The sequence below is a fragment of the Volvox carteri genome (assembly GCF_000143455.1).
Source record: "Volvox carteri f. nagariensis unplaced genomic scaffold VOLCAscaffold_26, whole genome shotgun sequence".
Classification (NCBI taxonomy): Eukaryota; Viridiplantae; Chlorophyta; class Chlorophyceae; order Chlamydomonadales; family Volvocaceae; genus Volvox; species Volvox carteri.
This window is the reverse complement of record NW_003307569.1, coordinates 440701-457825: the sequence shown is the minus strand read 5'-3', so window position 1 is coordinate 457825 and position 17125 is coordinate 440701. Positions and strand designations below refer to the sequence as shown.

The 17125-nt window shown below is 54.6% G+C and overlaps 3 protein-coding genes across 3 annotated transcripts; 1 reads left to right on the top strand and 2 right to left on the bottom strand.

Moving 5' to 3' along the window:
• Positions 1–4976: 4976 nt before the first annotated feature.
• Positions 4977–9227, bottom strand: gon167 (the record flags this gene model as incomplete). The annotated part of the gene is made up of 4 exons (XM_002951804.1): positions 8758–9227; positions 8444–8531; positions 7145–7283; positions 4977–6995 (listed from the first exon to the last, which is right to left on the bottom strand). The coding sequence occupies exons 1-4, from the start codon at positions 8834–8836 to the stop codon at positions 4977–4979; spliced, it is 2325 nt and encodes a 774-aa protein (XP_002951850.1). The 5' UTR covers positions 8837–9227.
• Positions 9228–12466: 3239 nt separating this feature from the next.
• On the bottom strand, positions 12467–14326 carry VOLCADRAFT_61843 (uncharacterized protein; the record flags this gene model as incomplete). The annotated part of the gene is made up of 4 exons (XM_002951803.1): positions 12467–12676; positions 13648–13912; positions 14012–14088; positions 14216–14326. 4 exons carry the CDS (start codon positions 14324–14326, stop codon positions 12467–12469), a joined length of 663 nt encoding a protein of 220 aa, XP_002951849.1.
• A 345-nt stretch (positions 14327–14671) lies between these two features.
• rpl19 (component of cytosolic 80S ribosome and 60S large subunit) lies at positions 14672–17026 on the top strand. Its single transcript, XM_002951896.1, has 5 exons — positions 14672–14815; positions 15077–15199; positions 15744–15886; positions 16387–16557; positions 16764–17026. The coding sequence occupies exons 1-5, from the start codon at positions 14704–14706 to the stop codon at positions 16815–16817; spliced, it is 603 nt and encodes a 200-aa protein (XP_002951942.1). The 5' UTR covers positions 14672–14703; the 3' UTR covers positions 16818–17026.
• Positions 17027–17125: the final 99 nt, after the last annotated feature.

Genomic DNA, 17125 nt, shown 5'->3' with positions numbered 1-17125 from the left:
TGGAACCCGATGGGCTTTTTAAAATCCAAATCCGATCCAATTATAGGATTAACTACCTCCAGCCTTTCACTCTCGGGGTAGCCGTACATTAAGAAATCGCTGGCTTTTACATAACCACACGGCATCTCATCACGTTGTTTATCATCAAACAGCAGGAAAAGGAAGAGAAGCGAGGAAAGGCGGCATCTTTTTTTCCGTACTGTCTTCATTAACGATCCAGTTTGAAAGTCAAGCAGCTCTGAAGCGGAAGGAAATCATCGCCAAGGGCGCGTTCGCACAGAGGCTTGATGTGGTTTCAGCTCCATCCGGAGGCCCTGTGGCGCAGTGTTGCTGCGCTCCAGAGAGACCGAACGAGAAGAGACCGAATGACAACGACAACGAGAAAGACAGGGAGACAGAGAGGGAGAGAGAAGGGGGGGGGGAAAGGAATCTCCAAAACCCTAAAACCCAAATCAAAAATCACGTGTGTGATTCACAGATAGTCCCGACTGTTAGTACCGAACGGACCCTCATTCCCAGGGAGGAAACGCAAACGCAACAACAACACACACACACACATGCACCGCGCATACCCCACGTGCCTAGTCCGGTACGACAAAACCGTGTACCTAGCCAGCCCCCGAAAACCCCCAACCGCAGATTGCTCCTGGACTAGGAGCGTGTCACAGCAAACACAGAGCTCTTTCCCGTCCTCCCCAGAACCCACGACAATTAAACCAACGGTCCCGGACAATCCCGTACGGCTCCGTACAATCCCCTCTGTTATCCTGACGAGTTCATCAGCCGCTCACAACAAGAGGAAGAGAGGAGGAGGCGGAAGCGGGAAGGAAGACGCGATTGTGACTTAACGACTTAACGACATCAGCTGACTGATTGACATGCAGAAACGCACATCGCCGCCAGTACATAACAGCCGCGGGTCCCCTTGGGGGGGAGGGGAGGGGAGGGGAGGGGAAAGCCCCGGGGGCAAGGGGGAAAACGTAATAAAACACATTATAAGACACGGTATCCAAAAGATGTGCTCACTCTTCGTTCATTTGGGCCGGTGTCCCCCCCCTTTCCCCGTTCTAATAACTGCCATCTAAAGATCCGATTGGTCGCGTCACGGGCGTTGGCTTTGATGCTCGACACCACGGTCGCCATTACCCACGCACGAACCATGCCGACTGCGACGTGTTTTCTACCTCCCCCCCGTCCCGACACGGACCCACGGCGGTCAGCCGGGTGACAGCCGCACGCGCGCACGTCGCCACATCATCCACATGGCCGTGTACGACGCACACGCTGCAGATGCTCTTTCCATTCCTTTAGCATCACCACCACCACCACCATCATCATGACCACCAGCACCACCACCAATACCACCACCACCATCATCATCATCATCATCATCATCATCATCATCATCATCATCAACAACATCGTCTCCGTCATCCATCGCTATTACTATCATCCGCAGTGCATTTATCGTATTTCACCGTCATCACTGTCGTACACATCACCGAATGCCAACCGAAAGCCGAAAGCAAATAATGCTTCTTTCCGACCCCCCTGTCGCAATACGGGCAGATGGCAACCGAGCATCGAACAGGTAAACGAACAGACAGACAAACATTTTTTTACAGACAGACAGACAGGCACACAAGCGCGTCGCGACAGGCAGGCGCCTTGCGTAAGAAGATGGCAAGCTCTGCGCCACCTGGGGGACTGTGCGGAACAGACAGACAGACAGACAGACAGACAGACAGTGACGAAGCGCCCGCCGCTTCTCACACGGCAATGCGCGCAAGCGTGGAGCAGCCGTACATTCCACTGCCATACATACATACATACATACACACACACACACACACAAGAACGCCACTCCAATGACGGAGTGCTTCGGCGGTCTCACCCATGGCGGGCGGGTACCGTCCCCCGGCCAGAGAGGGCTTGGGGATGTGAAAAATTACAGACAAGGTGTAACATATACACAAACACACACACACACACACACACATCTGACAATGCACGCAACGTCGCTTGCGCAGAGCTGTAGCAACACAACAGGACCCCAAGCGACACATAAGTGACGGTGAATATTTTCAACCACCGCGTGCCGCCGATTACAAACACCAAAACCATTATGGCAACTGAAGCGCGCACAAGCGCGTAAAGCTCCGTGTTCATAGCGAGGCAGTCTTTCCAAAGTAAATAAAAGTGGAGGACTCGACTTAACGACATTACAGACGGTGATATGACATTCCGTATAGTGCTTCCGGCAATAATGCCAGGGGACTATTCCTCTCGCTCCGACGCGCTCGCGTATAAAACCTCGTCGTCAACACCCCGACTAGAATGACTCAATTTAGTTAAGTAGCAGAGCAGCGCAGCAAAACCCGCAGCTAAACATCATTTAGACTTGGACCCCAAGTAACTACTAACGACTATTTTATATAATATATATCTAAAAATATATATCTTCATGGTCCAGAGGAGAAAAACATCCTCCCATCATGCCCACCTTTCGAGGCAATCGAATTTGCCTCTATCTCGCTCTCTCTATATCTATGTATTCTATATGTCACAGCGCCATATCGCGGAACCGGCAACACGTAAAGTACGACAGTACGGCAGTACGACACGGAGCGAAGCAATATATGATAATATTATGGTCTTCATAGGAGACGAAGCCGAACAAACAGTGGTGCAGGCTGATGACACCCCGGGGGGGGCCACACATTGAGCCAGTGCTGCGGCAGCAGTTGCGCCTCAGTGAAGCACCTCAGTAAAATATCTCAGTCAGTGATGACGTCATAATAACCTCGAACAAATGGAACGACCAGGTAGAGATGGTACGACGTCGTACGTCAGTTTGTACGACTCGCTCCTCCATCATTCGCACCTCATCACATCGCCAATGTGAAGAGCATTAGCTCGTCGCATCCACCACCCACCCACTCATCCACATGTACATATGCTACGTATGTATGTATGTATGTAGTTAAAATGTTGGAAAAAGGACTCGACTGCATAGGCTGCCTCCTCATGCATAACGAGGCTTTCACTCCGAACACACACACGCGCGTGTGCTTATGATTATGCACACGCCGTACATTATCATACACACACACGCCACGTCACCAACCCATCCGCGTCTCATTTCCCCCATTCCCCCCGGCAAAACACCCACCCCACCCCCTCACCCAGCTTTTCCTCCCCCGGTCCATCCCGCGTCCCCCCCATGAATCCACACGCTTCCTGAGGAAATGTACCGTACAGGTTTCCGTACGGCGCCCCGTAAAAGCCCGCCGCCTGTCCCTCCCGTCTTCCTTTCCCTCCACATAAACGATCCGAAACCAACCACGGCATCTAAATTTTTTAAATACGTTTCTGCAACCGGGGGGTATTTTCCTGATGACAGAAATACTTTCCCAAAAGGGAAGCTTTACATAACACCCATAGACACACATACATGCATACATACACCTTGCAGGTGCATGGGAGAACATGACATCGAAATACACAGCTCGTACGGCAGAGTGGCGCTTGTGATACTGTTGTACGGCCACAGGAACTACCTGGATTCTCATTGGGCCAACGACATCTTCCGAGCTGCTTCATGCCGTACAGCACCTTAGGAGGTACGACAGACAGTGTACGGCACAAGAGGCACGGACATTAAGAGCGGCTGTCGACTCTTTTCGGATTTCATCTTCACACGACATCCCCTCAATGCGATATGCACATATGCAACATGACATAAGACGTGTCGCAGAACACCATCATCCGGTATGCATACATACATACGTAGTATATTAAAAAACACCAAAGGGTGCGTTCTTCCCTTCCCCCTTTAGAAGCCCTTCACCCGCCTTCCGCGCTTCGGGAACAGCCTTCAAAGTCTTCACCGCGCAGCTCACCTCACCTCACCTCACCTCACTTCACCGCCATCTCCTGTGTCGTGGTTTTCATTCCACGAACTCGGAGTCTCCCCCAACACCACCACACGACCCAACACCATCGCCCCCACACCACACCACACCGCACCGCACCGCATGACCCCCCCGAAGGATCACAATATTTTTTTCAGTCTCATTCATCAACCGATTCAGATTCACAACCACCAATCATCAATCACCACAGCCATCATGCTGTACAATATCCCTTTCAACTATTTTTTGGGCCTCATTTGGAAATCCCAACCCAACAACATAAATAATAACATGACGTAGGGGCGGGTAGTAGTAGCCGCCTAGCCTAGCCGGGACAGCGCACACGCGCACAGACTGGACGGGTGTTCCTCTCCAATCAATGCGAACTGTGTACAAGCACACATACAGATGTACACCCCCGTACGGAAGGAAGGTCCCAAGTGGCCAATCCGCAATCCGTCCGCCGTTTGGAACCATCGGGGTTCCCAGCACATATTTCCCCCCCCCTACATCCCCCCCCGTACTTCCACATGTATCCACATCGGCACACAAAACATCGCCGTACCAACCTCACAATCCCCCAACTGACCAACCCCCGCCGCAGCGCACATCAACAGACTAATCGTAACCCAACCGCCAACACGACCCAACCGCCATCACAACCAAGTCCATCTTTTGCAAAACGTTCAGCAGTTTTCAGATGGCTGTTGTAGGCCCCACATCCGCTCTTCTTCTGCCGCCTCTCCAATCCAATCAGTCTCTTCTACTTGTCCACCACTTACTCTTACTGGAATTGGGCATATCTCGCCTGTTCGTGGTGACATCTGCCGCGGTTGTTAAAACTTCCTGTATTCATATTCACATCTCCCCTCCCCTCCCCCTCCTCTGCCCTGCCTGCTGCCTCTTCTTCTGTAGTAGCTGGCCGCCGCTGAAAAGGCCTCTCGAGATGCTGGTGGTCGCGCTACGCGCGTGTTTGTAGAGCCGTACTGTGTACCAGCTACTACATCCTCCCTCCCTCCCTTACTGGTGCCCGCCATCCCTCGCCCCCCTTCACCTCCCCCGTCACAGCCGCAGCCGCAGCCCTAATCCCTCAAACACCGTCGGTGCGCTCACGTAGCCCACGGGCCCGTGGATGAGGCTGAGGCTGCTGGGGCTAAACGGCGCTGGCGGCGCGGGAGATGGTGATGACATTAACATCGATGGTGAAGATGAAACGCAGGGAGGCGGCTCCACAGCTAAATTCTGTCGAGGACCTCGAGGGCTGCACACGGGGTTCTGCACGTCGAGGTTGGTGTTCATGTTGGCGGCGGCATTGTGACAGGCGAGTGTGGGAAGGAGAGCCTGATGTTGCCACAGCGTTGAAGCCTGGGCGGACGACGACCCGCACAGCAAGCCACCGCAGTCATCGACAGAGGCGGCGGCGGCGGCGAATGTGGGCAGGTCCGAGTACGGCAATGTTTGCAGGTTCAGACAGATGCCCGGAACTACGGAACCGCCATTGGGCATGGCGGCGGCGGCGGCGGCCCCACTTGGGCGACTGTCAAACGCCGCCATGGTAGCGAACGGACCAGGATTTGAACCGGCGACCTGCATGCCCGGGATAGCGGATGTCGGGAGGGACGGAAGGATGCCGTACATGCATGCTTGACGCGCCTGTCCCGCCTGTGTGCCGTACATGACCTGTCCAAAGTTGTCTACAGGGCGGGCGTCGTTCGAGGTCCCAGACCCCGCCGGGGTCATGACCCCCGGGCCGGCAAGGATGTCCATGTCCCGAGGGTCCGTACAGACGCCGCTAGGCTGCCGTACAAGATGCCGTACAAGTGGAACCTCGTACCGCTGGTTGCCTTGGAGCTGTAGCGCATGTAGGACTTGCGGGTTGCTGAAGTACGACGGGCTGAAGACGAGCGGGCTGTGTAGAGATGTCGGAGCAGCCTGTACGACAGCAGGTGCGGCAGCGCTTTTGGTGGCTGTGAGCCGTACGGATTCGAGAGCGGATTCCGTCGCCAGATCGCAACGCTGCTTTTGCTGGTGATGCTGATGCCTTTGGCGCCGCCCTGATTTGCCGCCGTCTGCGGCGAGGCCGCTGCTGGCGACGCTGTGTGTACTGCTGCTACTGCCGTTTCCGTCGCCGCCACAGCCGCCGGCAGCGCCGCCTCTGCGATTCAGCTTTCCTAGCTTCTGCACGAGCTCCTGCTGGAATCGTACAATTCCCTGCTGACATAGGTTGTTGTACGGCAGGATCTCTGCATGTGCTTGTGTCAGCGTTGGCGTCGTCGCCCATTCGGCCGCCGCCGCCGGCTCATTGCGACAAGAAGCCGCTGCCGGTCTTGCGGGCCCAGCACGTGCGCCTTCCACAATCCCGTTGCCGCAACCGCCGCCGCCGCCGCCGCCATTCGTAACGCTTTCCGCCAAGCCCTGATCCATCACGGTTGGCGACTCGGCCAGGGCGAGGCAGTTGCTCGGACCGTTGACGGTTGCAGTTGGAGTGTTACCGGTGTTAAGCGAGTCGCTCCCCGCGGACCAACTGGCAGTAGCAGTCGAGTGGAGGCTGGAGGGAAGCGCCGCCGGCAGTGATGGTGCCAGGGAAGGTGACGGCGGCAGCGGCGGCGGCTCGGCGGAGAGCGAAGATAGCAGTGCCGTTGGCGGCGGCGACGGTGCTGAGCAATGGCCGGCGGCGGTGGCGCCGCCGCCGCTGCTGCCGCTCTCCATGAGCGCCTTAGTCATGAAAGGTGACAGTGGTGGCACAGACGTTACCCGGCGTATGCGATCCCAACTGTTGATGTCCGCCCAGACAGGCGGCAGCGGCGCCGGCGGTACGGCAGCTGCCCGCGGTGCGGCAGCACATCGCGAACTCCGTGCCGCGTCAACGCCCGCGGCTTCATCTAACGCAGCAGGCGAAGGCTGCGGGTTGGCTGTATCAGTAATAGTTTTCCTTCGAAGGTTGGCTGAATGGCCGAATGGAGCTTCGGTGGCATCGACTGTGTCGGCGGCGGCGTCGGGGTTGGTTTTCCGTTTCAGGCGCCCGCGGGAAGAGCCGAGCCTTCCTAAGGCCGAAACAAGGACCTCCTCAAGCAGCGTTGCCTGCGCAGCAACAAACCGTCAACGTAGGATAAACCAAAATAAATAAATTTGTTCAATGAATAAGAAAAGATAGTTGAGGTCTTCACAATGGACTTCACAGCATCGCGCAAGACCGAGTCTGCGCGTGAAAACTGATGCGAACAACCAACCTGGGATGCCATAGCATCGAGTCGGGCTGACAGCGCTTGAGACAGCTTTAGCTGCTCCGCGTATTGTCGCTGCATCGTAAGGTACACCTCCAGCCGCTTAGCCGTCACATCGTCCGAAGCGTTAGCCATCCCACAGCTGCTGCGGGAAAAGAGTTGGCCATCATGAGGAACGATGTTTGCGTTTATCGCCATGCGACTATAGATGAATAATCTTCTCGACAATGTGCCGCGATGGCTGCGTACCGGACCTTCTTGAATGATTTCCGTTGTCAACGTTCAGCAGCACGAAGCGAGCGAGTGTAGCCGTCGGGAGATACGACTCCGAAAATCACGAGTGCTCTTGCACAAACTTATACGAATATATGAAGGAAGATTGCAGGAACTTTGCCTAGACAGAACAGAGGATTAAGGTACTACCGCAAACATCACGATTTTTCACTGAAAGGTATTCCTCAATCGCGTTTTGCATCAAGTATGGCTGTTTGGCCCCCGCTCAATGACAAATGAGATGTACAGCGTCCATGTTAGGATACCGTTGCTCACACTGTCTTAGGATACCGTTGGACGTTAGAAAGGCTGTTATTTGACGGACACGATGGCGATTGTCGAATTTACCGACAGGTGACTCAATTGAGATGATTCATGTAAGGGATTTGTGTTCGTTACCGAGTACGTAGGGTTTGGCTTTGATCGGTACGACTCTGTGTCGTGCAAGGCTTTGCCAGACTATTTAAGGCATTCCTACACCATTATTTGTAAGCTTAGTATTCTTCTCTTCCTTGTCTCTCAGTCAGCGATTGATGTCGGGCTCTGCAGATCGGGCAAGTTAGGAACTAATGCTTCCTCCAGTCGCCAACTGGAGCCAGTTCCTTTCATATGGTATCGAGTTATGGTTCAATCCTGCCTCGGTCCGTATTGGAGCTGTTTTCCCATCGTCACTGCTTTTGCACTTCGCGCCACCGCACGATCGATTGTTTGCCGGCCCGTGTTGCCGGTCGTTCACCCGCATCTCGTAACTACCGGGTTCATCGCTCTTCGGTACTGACATTCAGCTTTGTACGCCACTGTTGTGTGCAAGTCGGCTCAAGTCGCTCCACTCCGAGTGTAACAGTTGGTGTCACAACTTGAAATCGGAGCTCTTTCCTTTTCAGTTGGATCAGAACGCCTTACCGTCGTTCGACAGCCGGCCAAGTTTGGACACCTTGCGCTGGACTGCAGTTTCACGTTCGTTTCGGGCTCAAGAATGGGCCATATCCGTTTGCTTCTATCGTTTGCGGAAGCTGACAACCCGCCGTCTACCTCGTTCGTTCAACGTTAATCGCCGTGCCCTGGTCGCCAGTATGCCTGCCCGTCGTGTAGGTTGTATGCGTGCTCGTGTTGCAGCAGCCTCCACGGCAGGAGTGCACCGGGTTGACAGCGACTGGATGCTTGCGTACCCCACGTTTCACGAGTTCAATCGTTTTCGTTATCTTCGTCGTCGATCCAACGTCACGCTAAAGGCCATCACATCTCATCATGCCATGGAGCTCGATGTTGGCCCTTGTGTCTGTGTGCCCCTGTGTTTTGGCTCAAGTCGACCGGGGCGCCCAGCCGAGTGCTCAAAAGAGACCTACCATCACCTTCACGAGATTCTCCGTTCTTACTTTCCTTCGAGTTCTCATGTGTGCTTATGTGTGCAGTAGATGCAATCATTCCGGAGCTCACACAGTCATGCTTTTCATTTGAACCAAGCTATGCTGTCTTTGGGTTTTTCTTAGCTGGAACACCTTGCCTTATGTGGTTAGCTGTCTGAGTCCCATATGTAGTCATGCCATGGCATTGTATGGGGGTGCAGTTGCCTGAGCATGCCCACTGTTGTGATGAAAGCAGTGAGTTGCAGTATGCAAGGGAACCTTGTGCTTGCGTCTGTAATGGCAACGAGGACGTTGCAGCTTTGAAAGACCGGGGAAATGTAAGGGATTTGTGTTCGTTACCGAGTACGTAGGGTTTGGCTTTGATCGGTACGACTCTGTGTCGTGCAAGGCTTTGCCAGACTATTTAAGGCATTCCTACACCATTATTTGTAAGCTTAGTATTCTTCTCTTCCTTGTCTCTCAGTCAGCGATTGATGTCGGGCTCTGCAGATCGGGCAAGTTAGGAACTAATGCTTCCTCCAGTCGCCAACTGGAGCCAGTTCCTTTCAATTCAAATAACAAATAATTTTCATATTGCTGTTACCGTATATTTATCTAACGCAGTCTGAAGCCGTAGCTTTCGTGACAAACGGTTGAGCGAGGACGCTATCGCCATAACGAGCCTTTTTAACGCACCGATCTTTACCAAATCAGAACTGCATTATCCACAGCAATATTGATCACCTTAAACGACTTCGTGTTGCGCAAGGCGCGTCTTGCAACGGACGGTTCGCAGTATTTCCCACGTGCCAAAAAGTTCAAGTAATCGGCCAAGTAATCGATCACGCGCATGGCATAAGATGCGTGCAACGTCGCATGTGTCTGTGTCATCGCGACAAAGCATCCATGCCCATATGACGATGAATATTGTGTCGTCCAGTTTACCAACTGGGTCGCTCTAGGAAGCGATATTACAAGTCGCTATAACCGTTCCTGCAATGTTCAGCGACCCATAGAACAAGTATACTCCAAGTATATGTATGTCGCCATGCCATAATCCTGGAAGGCAGGCTAGAGCAGGCCCTATAGCAGTCAGGACGCCCCGCATTTATGCCGCGGAATTTGTACTTGTGACTTCTAACACACAAGATGTTCGAAAACTTCAAACCCTCGTTTCTAAATTTGCATTTTTGCCCAGCCTTATCCTTTACTAACCCTTCCACTGCGCGGTCGCCTTGCGAGCTGCAGACGTGCTGCCGTCTTGGTTGCTGCAAGGGGTGGTATTACCATGAAATGCCGCGCTCGCGTTCTTGCTAAACAAACGCACCAGAAGACAGCTCTGAGGCTTTTCAATTTATGCATCTACGGTATTCAACAACCACGGCAGCAACACTCTTCAGCGTTCGCCCGGCAGCGCGGTGCGCAAAAAACACGCACATCACAAGTCCTTTTCCCCTACTCTCCGCCCCAAACGTAAAGCAAAAGAAATAGCTTATCACGTATTTTCTCCTACGTCGCATCCGCACAGTTCCAAGTTTCCCTCGTCATCTTTGGTGGCTGGGTTGCCGTCCAGGTCCGCGTTACGACTCAAGTAGATCCACTTCCAGCCCGTGACGACAAGCTTTCTTACACTTACGTGTACGAAATCCGTACATCGCAACCACGGGACATAAACCCAGACCAGAGATCTCCCAGTGGGGTGAGAGACGAAACGCGAAATGGGTTCTGGCTGTCGTAGATCCGTATCCGTTCCGTCCGCGGCGGGCACGTGGCAGACAATAGACTGCAGAGCTACATATCTATACCTGATCTACCCCCTAGCGCAGTAATAGGTCCAGGTCCAGATTTCACCACCTGTGGCGTCTGTCATCTGTCACAGAGACATGGTACTCACGGCACTCACGACTGCGATCTGGGAGGAGAAGGAAGAGCTGGGAGTGAGCTGCCACATACATGTGCAACTTAGTTACTGGCAACGGACAGTAATCCATACGTGACGAAGCGGATATCAGGAATTGCTGATGTATACAACCACCCTGGATTCACAGCGGAGGTAGCCCTCTCGGACGACCGTCATCTCCTTCCAGTGCCAAGCTCTCGCCTTCAAGCTCCCTTCAATTCAGTTCAAGTCCCAATCCAACATCCTTACTGCTGCTCACAAGAGAGCCACCGTTCCGAGTCAGGCTCATTCACACAGGTCATGTCCGCAACTAGCTTCCTTTCCACCACCCGCTTTCCGTCCTTAAAAACCTCGTCCATTAGTCAACAAGCAAGTTAGTTAGCTATTTAGTTAGACTTTTCTTCTCAAATACATGGGAGCTCTGTTCGGGAGCAGCGGCTTCCAAAGGTATCCCCCAATCCCTACCAGAATCCCCCCAACTGCCTGCTTCGTGTCAAATTTACAAAATGCATAGCTCCAGACTGTCGTGGTGGAGCAGCGCGCGCGCTACCGCGAGCGACACAACAACGGACACCCAGCCATATCTTCACTGCATTCCCGGCGGCGGTGGTCGTGCGGCCGGTACCATGGGTCGTGGCGGCGGCGGAGCGTACATCCCTGGCGGCGGCACGCCGTACGGCGGCGGCGGTCCCATTCCGGGATGCCCGGGGTGATAGCCAGGCGGTGGCGGCGCGCCGTATAGCGGCGGAGGTGCTCCGTAAAGTGGTGGCGGTGCGCCGTACGATGGCCCTGGCCCCGGCGGCATCGGCCCCGGCGGCATGGGCGGCGGCGGGCCCCGGGGTCTTTTGGCATCAGACCCCTCACCTCCACCTGCTCCGCCTCCGTCTTGTCCCGGCCGCTTCGCTAGGCCGCCTGGGGCCCCGGGCAGCCCGGGCTGCTGTTGTGAACCCGCCGCGGCTGCCGCCGCTCCAGGCACCCCCCCGGACGCTATCCGCGAGCCCATCGCCTGCGGATCCATGCTGGGGTAGTACGACGACGCCGCATTGGGCCCCGGCAAGTTGAAGAAGTTTGGGCCCGAGGGCGGCGCCGCCGGCACTGCACCGCCCATCGCTGTGAGGACGTGCGAGGGCACGGGTCCTGGCGCGGCGGCGCCGCGGCCGCTGGTGGACGCCTGCGCGGCATCGACCAGCGGATCCTTGCTGCTGATGATGATGATAAGGTGTGAAAGCCCCACATGCACATGCACGGTACCCGCCTCCTAACCGCTCGCTCGCACGTCATCATCTCCCTTCCCAAACGTCTCGCGTACTACACTTGTACGGCGAGGAGAAAGACCCTTCCCGCTGTCCCCATCACTTCCCAGCTCCCGCAAGGCCGGTACAACAACGCACCTTCCGTACGCTCGCCAGATCACCATCCAGAATGTCGCCCTCGCTGGCGCTTGCGTCCAGACCACCCAGTGTGGTGGTAGACCTGCGGGGCGGGAGGGGGATTGCGGCGCCCATCAAACAGAATGCAAACAGGGCCGGGGCGGCCGGGCGAAACAAGGCTCTAAATTATTTTACTCATATCCCCCAAAGCCCCCTCGTGCTGGTGCGTACCCAGGAGGCAGGCAGGTAGGTAGGTAGGAAAGGAGGGAGGGAAGAAACAAAAAATCATGGCTATGTCTTTTGGGGTGTTCCAAGGCGTGGGAAGACTACCGGCTCGACCCCCTCCACCATCCCCTTATGGAAAGGGCCCCCCCCACACCCCGGCCCACTCACACTCCTTCGTGGATCGTCTCCCCTTTCCCCCCACACCCCGGCCCACTCACGTGTCCTCCTGAGGGTTCAACTTGCCCATCTCATCAGCGCGACGCAGCATCTTGTTCGCCACGGGGTCGTTGACGCCGTAGTAGCGGTCCTTCATGTTCTGGTTGGCTAGCTCCCCCGTGATGGGCATCTCGTGGCGGTAGGGGCACTCGGCACCGCGAGTGCACTGGCCCCGCGCAAAGAACGTGCAAACCCGCGCTTGATTGCGCTGCGCACACATTATATAGTATGTAGTCACAAAGGCCGGGGTGGTGGGTAGGGTTTGTTCGAGTTGGATGGGATGGGATGGGGTGGCGCATTGGAAGCATGAGCGACTGCTCATTAGCACGCACGTAGTCGTACCTCTTACGTGCGTGCAAGTGCGGTCTTGACCAGGTTGTCAAACCTGGTGTGTAAAAACGTGAGAGGAAAAACCAGCTCGCACCCCGAACTAGCAGCTGCACCGCCCACTTGCACCAAAAAAAAACCCAGCATGCATCACGTCTTTTAGCACCAAAGCAACATCACAGCAGTAGTAGATCACCATACGGTTGAAACGTTAAAATGAAAAGGCTAAAAGTTGGGGAGGAGATATAGAAATCTTATTATGCCGCATCCCCATCCGGGCTCGCGGTCTCGTCTTAGCCCGTCAAAACCCATCCCAGCCCTCAGCCCGGTTACAACGCGGATGCATGCCCCAGATCGTGTGCATGCTCGTGTGCAGGCTATGGCTATGATGGGGGGGGGAACAGCGCGGGAGTCATCGGGAGAGTGCTCGGGAAAGGTATCTAGTAATGCCTGGCCTTCTTGATCCAAACGAAGATGAAGATTTTCTAAATTCTATTACCCATGAAGTAGTAGAAACATTACATAAACAAACATGTCGTGCTGTGTGCGGCTGATAATGGAGCTCCCGGCAGGATTTTGAACACCTTCCCCCGTTTTTCATATTCAGATTGCAGCGGGCCGGCGGCAGGTGTTGATGAGGGTATGCGCAAGTGAAGAGGCCATTGCCGACCACGACTCGACCTTTGCCAACTCGCTGCCATATAACCCACATATTGGAAGCTGCTTCATGTATTGGAAGCTCACACCGGTTTCGCAGGTGAACCGGTGTGAATATGGACCTTCCTAGTTTGTATATGGACCAGATGGCCTTGTGGCTTGTAGACGCGATACGGCCTGGTGCCCATTACCCACTTTGTAGTACGGTGCCGTACGCTGTAGCTTCTGCAGCATTTCGTTTGGCCGAGTGGTGGTAAAGGATGATGCGTTGCTGCCCTCCGTCACTGCCATCTGCAGCTTGTACTCCTTCCCGACGTCCGATTGCGGCTCGTCGTCCGGCTTAATGCCTAGCGCCGTGTCGCGGACCTGAACCGGCAGGCCATACTCCAAGTCCAGCAGGCAGACCTGGCAGACGTTTTTTGCTTTGGCGACTTCCTGGCAAATAACCGTCTTCTTGTACCTGCAGGTGGTGTGTAGGAGCAGACCCCGGAGCATTGATGAGGGGTGCGCTTTGGACTTTTCGGACCGGTCGTGTTGCAGACACAGCTGCGTAACGCACCTGGCGTCGTTGCCCGGACGCCAGCGGAAAACCGTGTACGGCCGACCGGAGATGTGGCAGGTTCCACCAAACTCGATCTGCGCCATGGCAGAGAAAACGGGTCGCTTGGCGCAAAACCCCCGAACGGCCCGAATGATGATATTCTGCTTGCTTATTATAACGCAGTGAGATGTCAAAAACCAGGAAGAAAAGGAGGTACCATACCCGCTGCATTCTGACGAAAGGGTTGGGACCGAGGCAAGTCTCGCAGACTATGGGCATATCCGACCGCTCCCACCCATCCGCGTCCGGGTCTCGTAACAGCCTAGCTGCCATCGACGTTCCTGTAGGACTTCAGTGGGAAACGTTTGCAGGTACTGCTATTGGTAGAGACAATTCCCCAAGCCAGAGTATTCAATGTATAAACTACTTGGTCACTATCGTAAGCTTGACCTTGAATGCAAAGACAAATTTTCAACGATGCCACTGGTTGTCAGGTTGGAACTAATGCTGTGGTGGTCGAAATGGCCGCGAAAAACAATAAATTGCAAGGCGTTACAATATTACGGGACTACACCTTTTGCCTGTCCTGTTGCTAGAGGCACAACCAGAGTACGGATAGTACGGAAGCCGCCTCCCCATTTTGCTCCTCCGACTGCCTCGTTCCAGCCCTTTCCTCGCTCCCAGCCGTTGGACGTGACCAGCGGCAAAAAATGGTGTCCCTTAAGCTGCAGAAGCGGCTTGCCGCTTCTGTCCTGAACTGCGGTCTGCGCAAGGTTTGGCTCGACCCCAATGAGGTTAACGAGATTTCTATGGCCAACTCCCGTGAGTTTGTAGGTTTAGTGTTTGGAGTATAGGTGATTTAGATAGTCGTGATAAGTATTTTCTGTAGAAGGCACAGCGTCAGGGCGGCGCATCTGCCAGGCGTCTCACTATACAGCGTGCAGCTTACCTCGAGTCCGCATTTCCTGCAACTAGAAAAGACGTTATTATCAGAAGTATGGAGCTTACGGAGCAACTTCACGAAGCCAGCAAGGCCCAAACGTTCCTTACGCTTTATCGCACGATTTTCTATGGCCCCTGCAGGCCAGAATGTGCGGAAGCTGATCAAGGACGGCCTTGTCTTCAGGAAGCAGCCCATCATCCACTCGCGGGACCGGGCCCGGCGCTCTGCGGAGGCCAAGGCCAAGGGCCGCCACACAGGCTACGGTGGGTCCATTTACGAGCTTTTTGGATGCAGCAGCAATCAGCACTTGGCGGCTCAGGAGCGGCCTGCAGAGAGCGCGACCTGGCCAGGGGCCGGGGCAATCTGAAGTGCAGCGAAGGGGCTCGACACTACCCAAAAATTATGGGGCCTAAGAGCTCATATTGTGACCGTATTTGTTTCCATAAAATTTCAAGCGATACGATGCTAAAGGCGGGGAGTTTGAAGGAACATCGCTCAAGGTGCCTGTGTACAGTCTTGTTGCTTTTTGCTTGGCACCGTGTTTCGTGTCACATCCTCCGACTGATAGATTCAGAAGATTGAGGCGATAACCTTCAGCCTGGGTTTGCTCACGGATGCGCCTCAGCCCGCTGTCAGCGCTTATGCCTTCACGTCCTCCAGGCGATTGGGAGAGGACGTCAACGTCGGCGCCTTCTGGCTGTCCACGGGGTTCACGGATTTTACTGACATCCCACAAGCTGTGCGAAACATAGGGTTTCCATCCGTTTTATCAATACCCTTGTCGGGCCGCTGCGCAACCCCGCCTAGGTAAACGCCGCGGTACCCGGGAGGCTCGCTTGCCCCAGAAGGTGATGTGGATTCGGCGCCTGCGTGTCCTGCGCCGCCTGTTGAAGAAGTACCGCGACTCGAAGAAGATCGACAAGCACCTTTACCATGACCTTTACATGAAGGTAGGGACCGGGGGGCGTTGGTATACGGTGGTAATGGCCGCGCGAATGACAGGGAGCACCATCTTCGCATAACCTGCATTCCTACGCCTTGCAATCGACCTTCCAGCAAAAGGGGGGACGTGAAATGGAGTGGGTTACAACGCTGAAATGCTTGGGCTTCTATACCATGGATAGTTCATGCATTTTCATCCTCCTCGCGTAGTCCTGGCCTCGCAAATGTGGGTAGTCAGCATGGCATGCTTGAGGTGTTTTAGTGGTTATGGAGGGAACACAACTAACACTGTTGGCTCGCGGGATGTTTACTCTGTTGTGGCAGTTCCGGAGTTGGACCAAGTTTCATTCAAATTGCGACTGCGTCCTTCAATGATGGCCGGGGGTAATCCGAGTATTTTTAAGGATATTACCTATCTATCGGTATCGGGGAGCCTGGCTGTGTATACGGTTCATTATGGACATGGGATTTATCCTTGTAAGGCTTGGGTTTACTATGCACCTTTCAGGTCAAGGGTAACGTCTTCAAGAACAAGCGCGTGCTGATGGAGGCTGTGCACAAGCAGAAGGCGGAGAAGGTGCGTGAGAAGACCATTGCCGACCAGTTCGAGGCACGCCGCGCCAAGAACAAGGCCGCGCGCGAGCGCAAGGCCACGCGGCGCGAGGAGAGGCTGGCTGCGGTAAGTTTGGTGTGACCAGGGTATGTAGATGGGTCCGGCATGGGAGGGGGATGGATTGGTTGGGTGAAGCTGTTTTCGTAGTAGGGTTATGTGTTACGGGGTCGTGCTATTTCACAGCTGACCACTTGTTCACGGCTGACACGCGTTTAACCCAGTTGCTTATTTGACCAATCGCTGCTTCGAATTCCTTGGTGTCCGACACGCAGGGCCTGCACCTGGAGGCCCCGGCGACCAAGCCCCTTCCCGCCCCCAAGAAGTAGACTGTTTGCTGAGCTAGCTTTGACCCGAGTTGGTTCTGGTCAGGTCGATGTAATCTCTTGGGCGCCTCAGTTGTCAACTCAATCCCACGCATGAAGTTGGTTGCACAAGATTCGACGACGTTGTTAGTCGCACGGATATTGTACGGAGAGGCAGAGGCGCATCTGATATTGCATCTGCGAGCCTTTTTTTGTAAAGACGATGTATCCCTTCCTGATAATGTTCATATTGTATTGAACTGGATAGCATGGAAGCCCTTGCTACTCTTCGACACCTTCTTCCAAACGACTAGGGTTTGTCATCTCTTGCA